The 15534-nt window shown below is 34.7% G+C and overlaps 1 protein-coding gene across 3 annotated transcripts in view; it reads left to right on the forward strand.

Annotated features, from left to right (window-relative positions):
* Window positions 1-15534, forward strand: part of DNAJC13 (DnaJ heat shock protein family (Hsp40) member C13) — a 105478-nt gene that overhangs the window by 27658 nt on the left and 62286 nt on the right. For all 3 annotated transcript variants that reach the window (XR_016021284.1, XM_088798329.1, XM_088798330.1), the window contains exons 3-14: window positions 295-370; window positions 1189-1338; window positions 1802-1843; window positions 4449-4649; window positions 6826-7032; window positions 7126-7221; window positions 8122-8213; window positions 11985-12151; window positions 12258-12337; window positions 12421-12590; window positions 13039-13138; window positions 14828-14935. Coding sequence is in view for 2 of the 3 variants with exons in the window: in XM_088798329.1 (XP_088654455.1) it covers window positions 295-370; window positions 1189-1338; window positions 1802-1843; window positions 4449-4649; window positions 6826-7032; window positions 7126-7221; window positions 8122-8213; window positions 11985-12151; window positions 12258-12337; window positions 12421-12590; window positions 13039-13138; window positions 14828-14935 (1489 nt within the window). In the remaining variant the exon portion in view is untranslated. The remainder of the gene's footprint in view (window positions 1-294; window positions 371-1188; window positions 1339-1801; window positions 1844-4448; window positions 4650-6825; window positions 7033-7125; window positions 7222-8121; window positions 8214-11984; window positions 12152-12257; window positions 12338-12420; window positions 12591-13038; window positions 13139-14827; window positions 14936-15534) is intronic.

Raw genomic sequence — 15534 nt, forward strand, 5'->3', positions numbered from 1 at the left:
TTTGCTAACTTTGTGCACACTAACAACACAGGATTGCTTGTATAGATCATACTTTTCTACTTAAGGATCGTACTAGTTCACAGTAAAATGAATGGTGGGTGGGTTTTAGTGCCAATAACATTTCAGAGCATTAAAAAAAAGTGAGAATATAAAACTAAGCTACATTTAGTCACTATTAATCAACTAACACATTTCTATTTATTGAAATTCCTTTTGTGTTGATATTATATATATTTTCTTACAAAATGTTTCTTTCATTTAAGACTAAATTTAAGTACTTGTTTTCCTTTGTAGGTATAAGCGTGTCTTTTCAGTTGGAACCCATGCGATTACTACATATAATCCCAATACTTTAGAAGTAACAAATCAGGTAATCAAGTTAGATGTTAGGTGTTTGTTTGAACACCATTTGACTTTTAAAAGCCAGGATATGACCTGTAACTCCCTGGCCTGAAATCAGTACTTTAGGTTAGAAATACCAAATCTGAGAGAGATTGATATACTTATATAATTCTCAATGCTTGGACTAAAAATAAATAAAGGGGGGATGGTAAGAGAATGTGCTTACTTCTTGGTTCTAAATGGTATAAGTTTTTGATATATTAGTGTAGATTGTAGCCATCTGTTTTGTGTAAAGTTGGTAAATTAGTTCTTTATAATTTTAAAGGCCCGGTTACTGTAGTAGAGGCATACATAAATAGCAAGTGCAATCTCAAGTATAATGGTTGGAACATACTTGTCATTGAAGTAGGATTACTGATTATAAAGTCAAGACTAACCTGAATATGGATAAGTAAACATATTTATATGCTAATTTATTTTAATTGTAAATTCAGCATGTTTTACAGATTTGGGTTTTTTTTTATTTTTAACAGATTTGCAGGTAATCATAAAATTTTATTTCCCACTTCGTTTCACTTCTGTGTGTTTTAATTGCTTTGGATTAATGTCATTAATCATTAAAATTGGAATACAGATAGGATTTTTTTTTATCATTGTCTCTCATGACTGAAAACCTTTAAAAGAAATTGTTATAGAAGTATTGTAAGACAACGTCTTTTAGACCGCAGTATTATTTTGTAAAATTTTTCTCATTTAATCAGTGATTGTGAAATTAAAGTAGTGCAAGTAATTGTTGCATTTCATTATATTATAACACCAGTTGAAAGAATTCCTTTCTTTTGTTAGTGGCCTTATGGAGACATTTGCAGCGTTAGCCCTGTTGGAAAAGGACAAGGAACAGAGTTCAACCTCACATTTCGTAAAGGCAGTGGAAAAAAGTCAGAAACTTTAAAATTTTCTACAGAGCACAGAACAGAACTTCTTACAGAAGCGTTGGTAAGAACAGTTCCATGTTAATAAACTAAATTTCTTTCTTCTCTTTTAAATGAAACAGTTTTTTTAAGTATAGGTATTAATGTTCAGAGCCTCTGTTCCCACTATGCTTGTTTTTCCCTTAATGACCTTGAACTTGACACTGTGAAACTTGTACTTACCTCTAACTGAAAGACTGGAAAATCCTGTGTGTTTGATAGTTTTTAGTCTTTTTAAGTGTAATTTACAGAACAAAGCAGTTACATGTTCAATTAATCTATCTTGTTTTTCAATAAAATTCCAGAATTTTAAAATAGAAAAATAGAAACACTTTCTATTAAATATCCTTAAACTATAACTTTGATCATATTTTTTAGATATCAAGGTTACCAAGTTGGGATTTTACTTGGTTTGGGTGGAAAGGACAGCTCTGTGATTTTGCCTTACAAGTCTATTGCCATTAACTGTAGTTGTTTTTTTCTTTCAGAGATTTAGAACTGATTTTTCAGAAGGAAAAATCACAGGAAGGGCAAGTATTTAACATTTATTAATATCTATTTTTATTTGTTCAAATGTTGCCATTCCATGATCTGTGTGTTCCTTTTCTGACAAAGCTAAAGGGAATTAAGGAAACATAACTTTAATGTCTCCTGAGTCTGCGTCATAGATGAATGTAGTTTAACAGGAAACGCAGATATGAGGAATTAGATTTGTGACTGTTAATGCTGATAGTTGGGAAAAGTCTTCAGAGAACTATGGAGCATTAAAAACAAGGCTGTCACTGTTCAGGTGTCTCTTTCAGTATTCTAAACAGCAGCAGTAAACACTGCACTGCTGATAAGACTTGTTGGAACATGCAGTAGCTGTTTGGTGTAGGAGTGTCCTATTGCAGGAGTATTAAAGTTGTAAGGTTTGGGTGGATCAAAACTCTTACTATATGTTCTTGCACTGGATCTGGCTGGTAATGAAGTTTCGCATGGTGCACTGACAGCTTTGAGGAAGTCATGGTTACTTAGTTAGAATCTTCTTAACTTTCCCAAGCCTTTTTCTAGTCATGTTACAGCAGCATTTAAATGAAATTAGAGATTTCTAGGGTGGGGAACTGGCAATTTATTGAGTGTATGCTTTTTTCATTCCCTTGAAATACTGAGGTTTTTTTCCCATGAGAAGGTATGCTGTTACGATTGGGGGATTGGAGAGGGCAGAAGAATGCCTAAACTCATAGCACTGTTCAGAAATTTGGCTTCTGGGAAAAGGCAGGAACTGAATTCTGATGTGCTGGCGTACCATTCCCCTGTCATTTTCAAGCTCTCATCCTTTCTATGGATGTTCTACTGCTTATTTCAGCATCCTAGAAGCCTTACTGACTTAGCTCAGGCAATTGGCTGGTTGTCCAGGAGCCATTGAAAATAGTTTAATGGCATTTGGTGAGCTGCTTGTTTCTTGTTGCTATTAAGACACAAACAAATTTCTATAAATCATAATTTGGTATGCTTATTTTAATTATGTTACCAGGTGAGTTTTCTGTATATCTCATCTGTTTGGAAAACAACTACTTTACAGATTTTGTTTATAAGCTTCCCTTTGTATCAGTTAACGTAAACAGTTTAACATTTTTCAAAACTTTTGGTGGAAACAATGTCTCTAGAAGATTTCCTGAAGGGCAGTCTACCTGATTCTATATCAGAAATAAGTGGCATCTCCTTCACCCCCAAATGCCGTGCTGGCTAAACAACACTCTTGCATTCATTGAATTTGGCCCTCAGACCTTCAAAATTGCCCCTGGATGTACTCTAAATCAGGGACTCTCAAGTCTCTTTCTTGGCCTCCACAATCCTGAGAGATACTGATGTGTTGCTATTGGGCATATCTCATTTTGACAGTTGATGATCTGCTGGGAGGAATGGAGAATATCCTGCAGAGTGGGTTGGGGGCATGTAAATAGGAAAAGTTTGGAAAAGCACCACCGTGTTTTGTGGCTTCCCTTCTACCCACACCCTTGGAGAGGTGTGGCGCTGCCTCATCCTCTAGTTCCAAATCCAGGCTCTAAATACATCTTTTTGTCTTTCTGCAGAATTCCGTTTATGGAACTATAGTGTGTATGATGCCATCAGTCAATAATGCGGTGGGACTTGAGGGTGATTTGATCCTGTGAACCTCATAGCTGAGTTTGGTGTTGGGATATTAGTGGAGGCGTTTATGATTTAATGCCTTACTCTCTTTAATGAACACCCACAAAAGAATTTCACTCTTATTTCAGTATTAGAAATAGTTGTAGTCTTGAGCCACCAATTTATTTTTACCTTAGGAGTCATGTAACTGACCATGTTTTCCTCTTCATATTGATGGGTAGGAAACTTCGTGGACTTTTGGGTGGGCAAAGGGATATTCATTTCACATCTGACACTTTGTTATCCTTGTATTTTCTTTGCCTATTTTAAATTATTTTTTTCTGTATCATATAATTTTGTTTAGCTGCCTCAAGTAAACCCTTTTTTTTTTAATAAGAATTTAAAACTGAGTAGTAAATGAGTGTTGACAATTCTAATCATTCCTGATATTAGGTACTTTAATTTACAAAAGAATGTTATGGTCTAAATAGAATTTTATTTGCTAATGAGATCTCAAGATAATTTTTCATTGGTATGATTAGAAAAGCCTAATGTCAGACTGAGGCTTCAGCTTTTTTGTGTCTGTAGAAATAAAATCTATATTAATATACTGAAGTAGCTAGCTTAGGTTGTTTAAATCGAATACTGTAACTTCCCCGAAATGTGACTTAGCTTTTTCTGGATCTAACTTAATTAAAAGAATCTATCAAGAAAAGTTGAAATCTTTTTTCCAGTAAAACTTTCAGAATAACGTTTCTATTATTTCCTTTGTTTTTCTTTTTATAGATTTGCATAAGAGTAACTTAAAATTGTTTTACAAAATACTGTAACCCAAAATTTTGTTAATTTAAAAAGGACATATTATCTTCAGAGTGAACTCTTAATTAAATAAGCAAAAACCTCCAAATAGCTAAAATTAATGTTTTTAACCATTTGGATAGTAACTTTAAATATTTATAGTGTTGTTTACATTTTTCGTTGTTTGTGTATATATGAACCTAAAATTAATATTTTTTTCTCTAGAGATATAACTGCTATAAGCATCACTGGAGTGATACAAGAAAACCTGTCATTTTGGAAGTAACTCCTGGAGGCTTTGATCAAATTAATCCTGCAACTAACAGAGTCCTCTGTTCCTATGACTATAGAAATATTGAAGGCTTTGTAGATCTCTCTGATTATCAGGGAGGGTTTTGTATACTTTATGGAGGATTTAGTAGATTGGTAAGTACTGTTTTTAAAAAGTCATTTAAAAAGGAACATGACCATTTGAAGGAAAGCAGGGTTTTTATACTTCATTTTGAAATTTCATGTGAGTCCTTTGGGAGGAAGTATGGTATTAAGAGTTCAGGCTTTGGTATCAATGAGCTTGAATCCCAATTTGTAGCTCTTTAAAATGAGGAGAGTCATAGGTGGTTTGTTGTTTTTTGAGGATCAGGTGAGATTATATAAAAAGTTTGGCACAGTTGTATGGCTTAGTGTTCAATAAATAGTAGTTAGAATTGTTCATTGTTATTAATGTCTTACCTGACAGTTTGTAAGCTTCCTTTGAAAAAGTAATTTAAAATCTCTTATCTTTATAATCATCTTTCCTTTGCCCAGCTATTTATAATCTGAATTCTGAGTATTCATCGAAACTCCAACTTTGGGATTCATTGCATGTTTTTGTCTTGAAATTCTGAATTACAATAAATTGTAGGGTATAGCAGAAGCCATTTAAGATGCTGAGACCCTGGTTGTTAATCTAAGCTGTAGATGATGTCATGTTTTGTTTTGTTTTGTTTTTTTAAATAAGAAACATCCTGCCTTAATGAAACTCCACATCTCAAAGATGAACAGTAAAGAGAGAGTGTGCACATGGAGGGGCTCAGTTGAGCTTTCTCTTGAGAATTTTAATTCCTGTAGCTACCTTAATGGCCTGAGTATACTACTCCAAGACTCAGTGTTCGGTACACAGTTATCCTTCCTAGGGTAGCAGAGCCAGGGCAAGCCTGAAACTTTTATTAGGTTGGTGCAAAAGTAATTGTGGTTTTTGCAATTATTTTTAACCTTTCAAACCGCAATTACTTTAGCACCAACCTAATAAATACATAACAGGCTAGAGGGTATCAAAAGGGAAGTAGAAAGAATGAAAGGGAAGGCAAACAATCTGATTTGCAAAATATGTTAGCTCTTCAGAGCTTGTAGGCCTCTTTCCATCCTAGATTTCACTCTTTATCCAGGTGATGGGTATCATCCTGCTGTCCCTCATCTAGGAACACACATGTAGACGTGTTACGACCTCTGAATCTAGACCTAAAGATGAAGGCCCAAAAAGAAAGTTAGTTCCCTCTCCCATGCTAAAGCAGCCTGAAGCCTGCTGTGCTCGTGCTGTCCAAAGGCGTGTCTCTTCCCTGGACATTGGAAATTTGTAATGATTCACCTCTTGGTGGAAAACATACGTAATTATAGGAATATGGCCTGTACATATTAACAGGCTAACTGTATCACAGTAATTCACTCAAACCTTGAATTATGCATATAGTAAATATTAGGGATGAGAATTCTGATAGTTGCCAACATATTTTATTGCTTAATGTCATTAAGCAGTTTTAATCATCTAATTTCTAAGCATACTCTCTGCCTTTTAAAAGACACTAGCTAAAATGATTCAACTCACTACAAATGTAATAGCGTGACAGATTCATTCAACAAATCTAATCTGCTGCCGTCTACATCCATAGCAACTGTGATAAGCTGCTGGAAATAAAATCAGGTTTTAAAACATGATCTGATCCAGTGTTTCTCAGTAGGGGAGCTATTGGCATTCTGGGCAGGACAGGTCTTTTTTGTGTGTGGGACTCTCTTGCCCTTTGCAGGACAGTTACTGCTTCTGGTCTCCAGGCACCAGATGCAAGTGGCAATCAATACCTTATTCTTAACCATTGTAAATACACTCCTGGGGGTTGGTTTGTAGTATCCATGTACCAATGACTTGTAAACATTTAAACATTCTTTAGGGTAATCTTTCAAGAAAGCCCACTATATGAAAACAGATTAAATTATAGCTACCTTAGTTGAAATTGGAATTCTGCCCGTAGAATACCCACCACCCCCGCTGGACTTGGCCGGGGTCTCTTGGGACCCTTTTGAAAGCCTCAGAGTGCTGTTTTTCATATGGTGATGAGAACCATGGTATAACTTCCATTCCGCGAGTTATTTGCAAGACTCTATATCTCAGATTGTGTGATTTTAATTTAGTAATATTGTTTCTACCACAACACATTGCTTATTTACCTGTGGTAAGATCTATTTTTTTTTCCTCTAGAATTGCTACTTTAATCTCTTTCCTCTAAGTTGATTCAATATGGTTACATTTTAGTTATTTCAACCCTGACTTTAAATTTCAAAATTTCTGCAGCATTTATTTGCATCAGAGCAAAGAGAAGAAATTATCAAAAGTGCAATAGATCATGCTGGCAACTACATAGGTATTTCATTGCGGATCAGAAAAGAACCTTTAGAATTTGAGCAATATTTGAATCTCCGTTTTGGAAAATACAGCACTGATGAATCCATCACATCTTTAGCAGAATTTATAGTCCAAAAAATATCTCCAAGACATTCGGTAAGACCCATGTGTTTAAAAAAAGAAAAATTTGTTCATCTGATTTTGACATTTTTCTTCAATAACTTTTTAATGTCTCAATTTTGTTTGAAGGAACCTGTAAAAAGAGTTCTAGCTCTTACAGAAACATGTTTGGTAGAACGTGATCCAGCAACCTATAATATTGCAACATTGAAACCTTTAGGAGAAGTAAGTTTCATTAAAATGAGATTTTTTTCCATTGACAAATTTCTATTTTAATATTTTTTTCATGCTTAAAGAATGAGAAATAGGAAGAATATGTATTCTTCACATTATTGTATTTATCTTTAGAACAATGAATATTTCAAAATTTATTTTCCAAGTATACAATGAATGGAACTTTTTATTCAATAATTGTGTATGAATAAAAGGTGTGATCAAAAAATGCAGTGAATGTTTAAATTTAAAAATTGTATTACAATAAAAGACACATTGCCATTAATCCCCCTCAAAATACTCCCCCTTGCTTCGAACACAGTTATTCCATTATTCTTGCCACTTTCTAAAGCAGTTCTGGAAGTCCTCTTTAGTGATTGTCTTTAGTTGCACTGTCATGGCTGCCTTGATGTCCTGAATCAACTCAAAATGTTTACCTTTCATGGTCATTTTGAATTTGGGGAGGAGCCAAAAGTCGCACAGTGCCAGATCCGGTAAATAAGGCAGATGAGGACACACTGTAATGTTTTTATTTGACAGAAATTGTACCAAAAGCGATGTTTTACATGGAACGTTGTCATGATGGAGCATGAAATTCCTTGCCCATTTCATGTTAATGCATTGTTCGTGATCCATGATTTACAGTATACTTTAAAGCACACCTTCTCTCAACCGTAGCTCACATCCGACTGACTGCATCAAACAAGCTGAAACTTGTCACACACTGTTACTAAGGTTTGATGCTCCTCTTCCTGTATTGAAAATCCCTGCCCGTCCGTTGGATGGCACTCAACAGCAGCATTCACATTTTTTGATCATGCCTAATAAAAGTGGTAGTAACGTGTAGTTTTTTCTAATGAGATGCCATAAAACTAAACATCTTTTGTTGAACTTGTTTTTTGTTTTCACTAGGTATTTGCATTGGTTTGTGACTCGGAAAATCCACAACTTTTTACCATTGAATTTATAAAAGGGCAAATACGGAAATATTCTTCAACAGAAAGGTATTTTTTTTAATTCATTAAGCTTTCGAGATCTTAGTATGTGAAAGGCAAAGTGCTCCATCAAAAAGGAAAAACAAAGATTTATAATCCAGAACTTTAAATTATGTCATTTAGGAAAAGACAATGTCAACTACAATTTTATATATATATTTATATATATAATTTTATATGTATAATTTATATATATAAAATTTATATATATAAAATTTATATACATAGTTACAAGAAGTGGAGTACAGCATTAGGAATAGACAGTGGAAATGTAATGGCTCTGTGCGATGTCAGAGGGTAGTGGATGGGGGGAGAGGGGTTGACACTGTGTGAGGGATATAAATGATAAATGTCTAACTATTAACATTGTTTTGTGCACCTGAAACTAATAAAAACAAAATAGTCAAAAATAAATAAATAAAGTAAAATGACCATTCAGTTTTCAAATTCCTAAAGAGAATAAAAATGGTGACTTGATCTTAAACAAAATGATGGCAGTAAAGTGTATTTTTGAAACTAGCTTTTAAAGACTATTTTAGAATAGTACCTACTACTTTTATTGTTAAATTGTTTAGATAACAACAGCAAGTTACATTAATATAAATACTATACTCAAAGTTAGATTTCTGTAAGCTAGTATTGTTAGGCTAGTTGCTGATTTTCCAGTGAAATACGCATATTTTTATATTGCTGTGACTTGGCTGTTGATTTGAAAACCCGTGAGATGTTATAGCACATAAACTCCTCTTGTAAAGTAAATACACTTATTGTGCTTTTCTACTGTGAATGACTGGATCTCCCTTTATATACTAAGCAGTGTTTACATTCCAGGCAGTTCTTTAAGTAAATAGATGGATACTGAATCTGTTTTTAAAAGTTCGTTGAAATAGTTATTGTACATTTTGCCATTGTCTATAATGCAGCCCTATGGAAGTATTTTCACTTCCTGTAGTTTGACCAGTAACTATTTCTTACCTTAGAAAACTTTTAATCTAAGGTCAACAAAATGGCATCTTAAGCAAAAGGTTGTATTTCTTTCCTGTTCTGAATTCAAGAAAGAGAACTTCTGAAAAAATAGTGCAGACATTCTAATCAAAGGAAGAATCTCAGTGCTTACAGTTTGTCATGTTTATCATGTAGGTGTATGTACGAACACATTATATTGTTTAATGGTAGCACTAGGAAGAAGGTGCCATTATTACCAATAAAACATTCAGAAAGTAAAGCAATTTCTTTGTGACTTTGGATTAGGAAAAGATTTCTTAGATATAATACCAAAAGCATAATTCGTAAAAGAAAAAAGTTGATTGTTTAGACTTTGTCAAAATTTAAAATTGCGCCCATTTTGAAAAGGAAAAGATAAGCCATAGACACAGAGAAAATATTTGGAAAACATAGCTGATATAGGATTTGGATCCAGAATATATAAATAACTCAGGACTCAATATTAAATAAACAAAAAAGCCAATAATAAATAAGCGAAAGATTCAAATAGACACCTCACCAGAGAAGATATGAATGGTGAATAAACACATGAAAAAATGAGTCATTAGGGAAAAGAAAATTAAAAGTACTACATATCCACTAAAATGGGTAACATCAAAAAGATTAATAGTGCAAGATGTTGGTAGGGAGAAACTGGAACTCTCATATATTGCTGGTGAGAATGTAAAATAATAAAACCGCTTTGAAAAACAGTTTGGCAATTTTGTAAAAGATTAAACATATGTGACATAGCAGTTTCTCTCCCAAGTATCTACCCGAGAGAAATGAAAAAACATGCCCACACAGACTCGTCTGTGAATGTTCATAATCACATTACTCATAATAGCCCAAGTTAGGAACAATGCACATATACATCACCTGGTGAATGGATACACAAACATGCTCTGCATCCATACAATGGAATACTCCTCAGTGACAAAAAGGACTGCAGTTTAAAAACATAAAATAAGCAGGACACAAAAGGCTACGTATTAATGATTTTGTTTCAGTAAAGTTTTTTTTAATAGACTTTATATTTTAGAGCAGTTTTAGGTTCACAGCAATACTGAGCGGAAGGTACAGAGATTTCTCATATACTTTCTACTCCCTACCTCCCACCTCCCACTTACATAGCCGCCCCCGTTATCTGCATCCCCTCCACAGTGGTACATTTGTTAATAATTGGTGAACCTATAGGTTTGGACAAACGTATAATGACATATGTTCATCATTATAGTATCATACAGAATAGTGTCACTGCCTGAAAATCCTTTGTGCTCTTCCATTCACCCCTTCCTCTCCCTGTGAACCTTGGCAACCACTGATCGTTTTACTGTCTCTGCAATTTTGCCTTTTTCCAGTGTCATAGTTGGAATTATACAGTTTGTAGCCTTTCCATACTTGCTTCTTTCACTTAGTTATACGCATTCAAGTTTTCCTCCACGTCTTTTCGTAGCCCACTAGCTTCTTTCTTTTCAGCACTGAATAATATTCCATGGTCTGGATGTACCATGGTTTATTTATCTGTTCACCTACTGAAGGACATCTTGGTTGCTTCCAAGTTTTGACAATTATGAATAATAAAGCTCCTGTAAACATCACTGCTTGGGTTTTGTGTGGCCATAAGTTTTCAGTGCTTTTGGGTGAAAGCAAAGGACTATGCTCAGTGGATCATATGATAAGAGGATGTTGAGTATTGTGAGAAACTGCCTGTCTTCCAAACGTGGCTGTGCCTTTTTGCGTTCCCCCAAAAAGGGAACGCAAAAAGTGAAGGAGAGTTCCTGCTGCTCCACATCCTAGTCAGCATTTGGTGGTGTCGTTGTTCCCGAATTTGGCCCTTCTCATAGCTGTGTAATGGTATCTCACCTGTTGATTTAATTTGCATTTCCCTGATAGATGATGTAGAGCATCTTTTCATATGCTTATTTGTCACCAATATCATTGGTGAGGTCTCTGTTAAGAACTTTGTTTGGATCCTTTTTTAATTGGGTTTTTCTTACTGTTGAATTTTAAGAGTCCCTTGCATATTTTGGATAATAGACCTTTTTCAGATATGCCTTTTTAAAATATGTTCTCCCAGCCTGTGGCCTGTCTTTTCATCTCTTTTTACTTTATTTTATTTTTAAGATTTTATTGGGGAATGTTGGGGAACAGTGTGTTTCTCCAGGGCCCATCAGTTCCAAGTCGCTGTCCTTCAATCTAGTTGTGGAGGGCGCAGCTCACTGGCCCATGTGGGAATCGAACCAGGAACCCTGTTGTTCAGAGCTCACGTTCTAACCAACTGAGCCATCCGGCCTCCTTGTCTCTTCATCTCTTGATGAAGTTTCTTGAAAAAGCAAAACTATAGAGAAAGAAAGCAGATAGTGGTTCCCTGGGGCTGGGGAGTTTTTTGCAAGTGGGTACAAGGAAGCTTCTTGGGGTGAACCAAAACTGGATTTTGGTGGTGATTGCATAGCTGTATAAATTTACTATAAATTATGAAACTGTATTTTAGTTTGGTGAATGTTGTGATTTGTTAGTTATACCTCAATAAACCTGTTAAAAAGTAACCTTAAAGAAATAACAGAAAAACATTAAAGCTACAATCCTTAAGTAACTGTACAAAGTATGTGACAGCAAAGTGAAGAGGCTAATAATATTGGAGCTCCAGGCTCTCTTCTGAAGCCCCTGTTCTTTTGTGCTTCCCCTTCTACCCACTCCCAGCAGGTTACCTGCTAAAGGGCCTATGTTACATTGTGAATCAAAATTCCCCTTAATTATCAGTGATAAAACCCTTTTATTTTTAACCTTGCTTAGAGATTCCTTATTAGCAAGTTTGCTGGATGGAGTAAGAGCCTCTGGTAATAGAGATGTTTGTGTAAAAATGACGTCAACCCATAAAGGTCAGCGATGGGGGTTACTCAGCATGCCTGTTGATGAGGAAGTAGAGAGCCTTCACCTCAGATTCCTGGCGACACCTCCAAGTAAGTTTTGATTTAAATGTAACTGCATTGCAACCATCTGCTTAATAATTTAATAACTAGGAATGCAAATCTCTAAATCTTTTTGAATCTTTTTATCTCCTTACAGATGGCAACTTTGCAGATGCTGTATTCAGATTCAATGCTAATATTTCGTATAGCGGAGTTCTGCATGCAGTAACGCAGGATGTAAGATAAGTTGTATCATAATTTGTTCATTGTCATTAACTGTTGGTATGGACCCTTTTTTGAAATAATCCTTTTTCACCTAGGGTCTTTTCTCAGAAAACAAAGAAAAACTGATCAATAATGCCATAACGGCCTTGTTGTCCCAAGAGGGAGATGCTGTTGCTTCAATTGCAGAACTCGAGAGTCAGTTCCAGGCTGTGAGGAGGCTTGTGGCTTCCAAAGCTGGTTTTCTAGCCTTTACTCAGCTTCCAAAGTAAGTTGTCTTCTGAAACATAACTTCTTTTAGAGAATTTGAGCAATTCAATTTAACAAATAATCAACAATTCACCTCTTTGTAGCTGACTAAACCTGATATCTTTTATATGGTGATATAGTCGTTTTTATACATGAGAAATAAAAAAGGAAGGTGAGTGAAACTGAAGAGGGTATTGGTATCATACTCGAAATATTACCGATTCTCTTTTTGGTGAATTTGAATGGGAAATTACATGCCTTTTAGTTTTAATTAATCTTAAAAAAATCTTCCCCCTCAAAGAAAAAAATTATTATGAAAACTGATACGTTCCAGGGGTGGAATTCAAAATATATAATTACTGTAGTAATTCAATGGAAACTTAAGATGACTTACATTGTATTTTAATACTAAAATAATAGACTAGTGCTCTGATATGCCATTTTCTGCTTGTTTTTTGTTCCACAAGGTTTCGGGAGCGTCTAGGAGTGAAGGTAGTAAAAGCACTCAAGAGGAACAACAATGGAGTAATCCATGCAGCTGTTGATATGCTCTGTGCCCTCATGTGTGTAAGTAGTGGTTTTATAAGGAAACCAGTTGTTTTGTAAGGTTTTTCTTAAGTTGACGACTGATTTCTGTTTCCACAAACACAAATTTTCATTTTACCAATGAAATTCAATGGTTCTGTATTTCCTAAATTGCTCTCATAGCCATTTGTTTATTCAAATAAACTTTTGCTTAGCATATCCTGTAAACTAGGCACTCTGTGCTATGTACTAGAAATACAAAGGTATTAAACCAAAGTTCTATCCTCCTTAAAATCTGGTAAGATAGGCATATGTATGCAAAATAACGTCATAGGGACCATGGAATCCCTAGAAAGCAGCACTTAATTTTGGTTTTGCGGTAAGAAGATAAACGATTCTAGGCTAATCTTTCTGAAAGACGTTACACTTGATCTGAATCTTGAAGGACAGGGAAGTATTTTTCAGGTGCAAGGCAGCTCTCCTGGGAGAGGGAATAGCATATACAAAGGCATGTTTGGGAAGCCGCAAATAATTGAATGTAGCTAGATCATCACGTATATATTTGGGGTGTACATGGGATTAAGAGTTACAGCTAGATATCTGTGCAGAGATAGTCATAAGAAGCCTTTTATATCAAGCAAAAAAGCTAGATTTTTGTCTTTTAGTGAGGAGAATTGAAAGAATTTTCAACGGAAGCAGTCAGGTCTAAATTTTAGAAAGGTCATGGTTTGTATGTAGAGAGTAGATTACAGGTAAAGTCAGAGTCAGGTAGACCATATTATCATACAAGGATTCCAAGGCAGGATAGGGCCTAAAGAAGGCACATTTAAAAGCTGTGTGAGAGGTAAAAATCTAACTTGGTGATAGCTGGTATGGGGGGAGAAGCAATTGCTCAGTATAACTTTGAAATTTCTCATTTACTTAATTTTGTATATAGTATATGATATTTATTTCTTATATAAAGTGTTTTAGGCAAGCTTAGTAGTCTAGAATAAACATAAACAATCACATGGATATAACCTTGCATTTATTCCCCAAAATGAATTTTAGTGTCTTTACTACTCCAAATAAATCCGTTAAAAGAATTAGTGAGGTAACTAGAACATAAAATACCAATAGTGTGAAACAAACACATTGAACCCTCATTTCCTATTAGGTGTTAGCTATATGTTTCACATGAATTATCTCATGTAGGCTTCATAATAGTCCAGTGAAACCAAGTACATACTGTTATTCCCACTTTACAGCAGAGTAAAATGAGACAGAGTTAAAGTAATTTAAACTTGCCCGAAGTCAGCTGCAGTCAGTAGTAGAATTAGGATTGTATCTTTAATTCTAACTATCATTCTAGGATCCTTTTATACTCTGTTATCCCAGTAGTCAAAAGAGAATCACCTTGAGACAAAGAAGTATTTGCTGTGAATTTTAGTACTTGCTTTTTAATGCTAAGTTCTATTTCAAATTTAAATTATAAAATTGGGGAGTGGGAATGGGTATTACTTACCTTGTGAGAAGATCTGTGACCTTTGAGGGAGTACCATTGTGCAGTACTATCCACAGTAACTTGCTGGGCAAGTTATAAAGTCTCTTCAGACCCACGGGAAGTCATCACTTCTGCCTTTTTGTCTTATCCATTTTTTTTTCTGTTTAATAAATACTCTTCATAAATGACTTTTCTGCGATGCCAGCACATGGGAACGCTCATGAATTATCACTGTTTTTAACCAATAGCCCATGCATGATGACTATGACTTAAGACAAGAACAGCTAAACAAAGCCTCTCTTCTCTCTTCCAAGAAGTTTCTGGAAAACTTACTGGAGAAATTTAATTCCCATGTGGTAAGTGATAATTAATTGTGTCTAAATGAGATATAGCATACGTTATTGAAAAGTATTCCAGAACTGCGACATGAACAGTTTTTCTTTTTTTAAATTGTAGCCCCCAACTTTGGTTAGTATTGGTCACAGTTCATCTTGTTCACTAATAGTAAAATATTCTGTTTTAAGATTGTATCCAGTCATCTGGGAAAGATGGGTTGCGAAGCCTTTAGATTTTTATAATGATACTCTAGATTTTTTTTTCCATCTTTCTTTAAAATGTCATTGTTAAATAAGCTCTTTTAAAGAAAGATAAGCCTAAAATTTGTTCTCCAGTCACTGGTTAACAATTATGGAAATGGGCACCTATAACATCTTTGAAGGAGCATGGGCTCCTGTACTTTACCATGTATAAGGCACTCCCGTGTATAATGCACACCCACATTTTTGGCCTAAACTTTCAGGGGAAAAAAATCTTTCGTTTTAATTTTTTAATTCAAATTTTTATTTGTTTACATTTAGGTAATTGTGTTTTGTATTATAAAGGAATTTTACCATTTATTTTTTAACATGTTATGGTATAAGAAATTTTATGTACTGATAACAAATTTCGATATTGA

Source organism: Rhinolophus sinicus, chromosome 5 (assembly GCF_057876585.1).
Source record: "Rhinolophus sinicus isolate RSI-liver-muscle chromosome 5, RSI-T2T, whole genome shotgun sequence".
Lineage (NCBI taxonomy): Eukaryota > Metazoa > Chordata > Mammalia > Chiroptera > Rhinolophidae > Rhinolophus > Rhinolophus sinicus.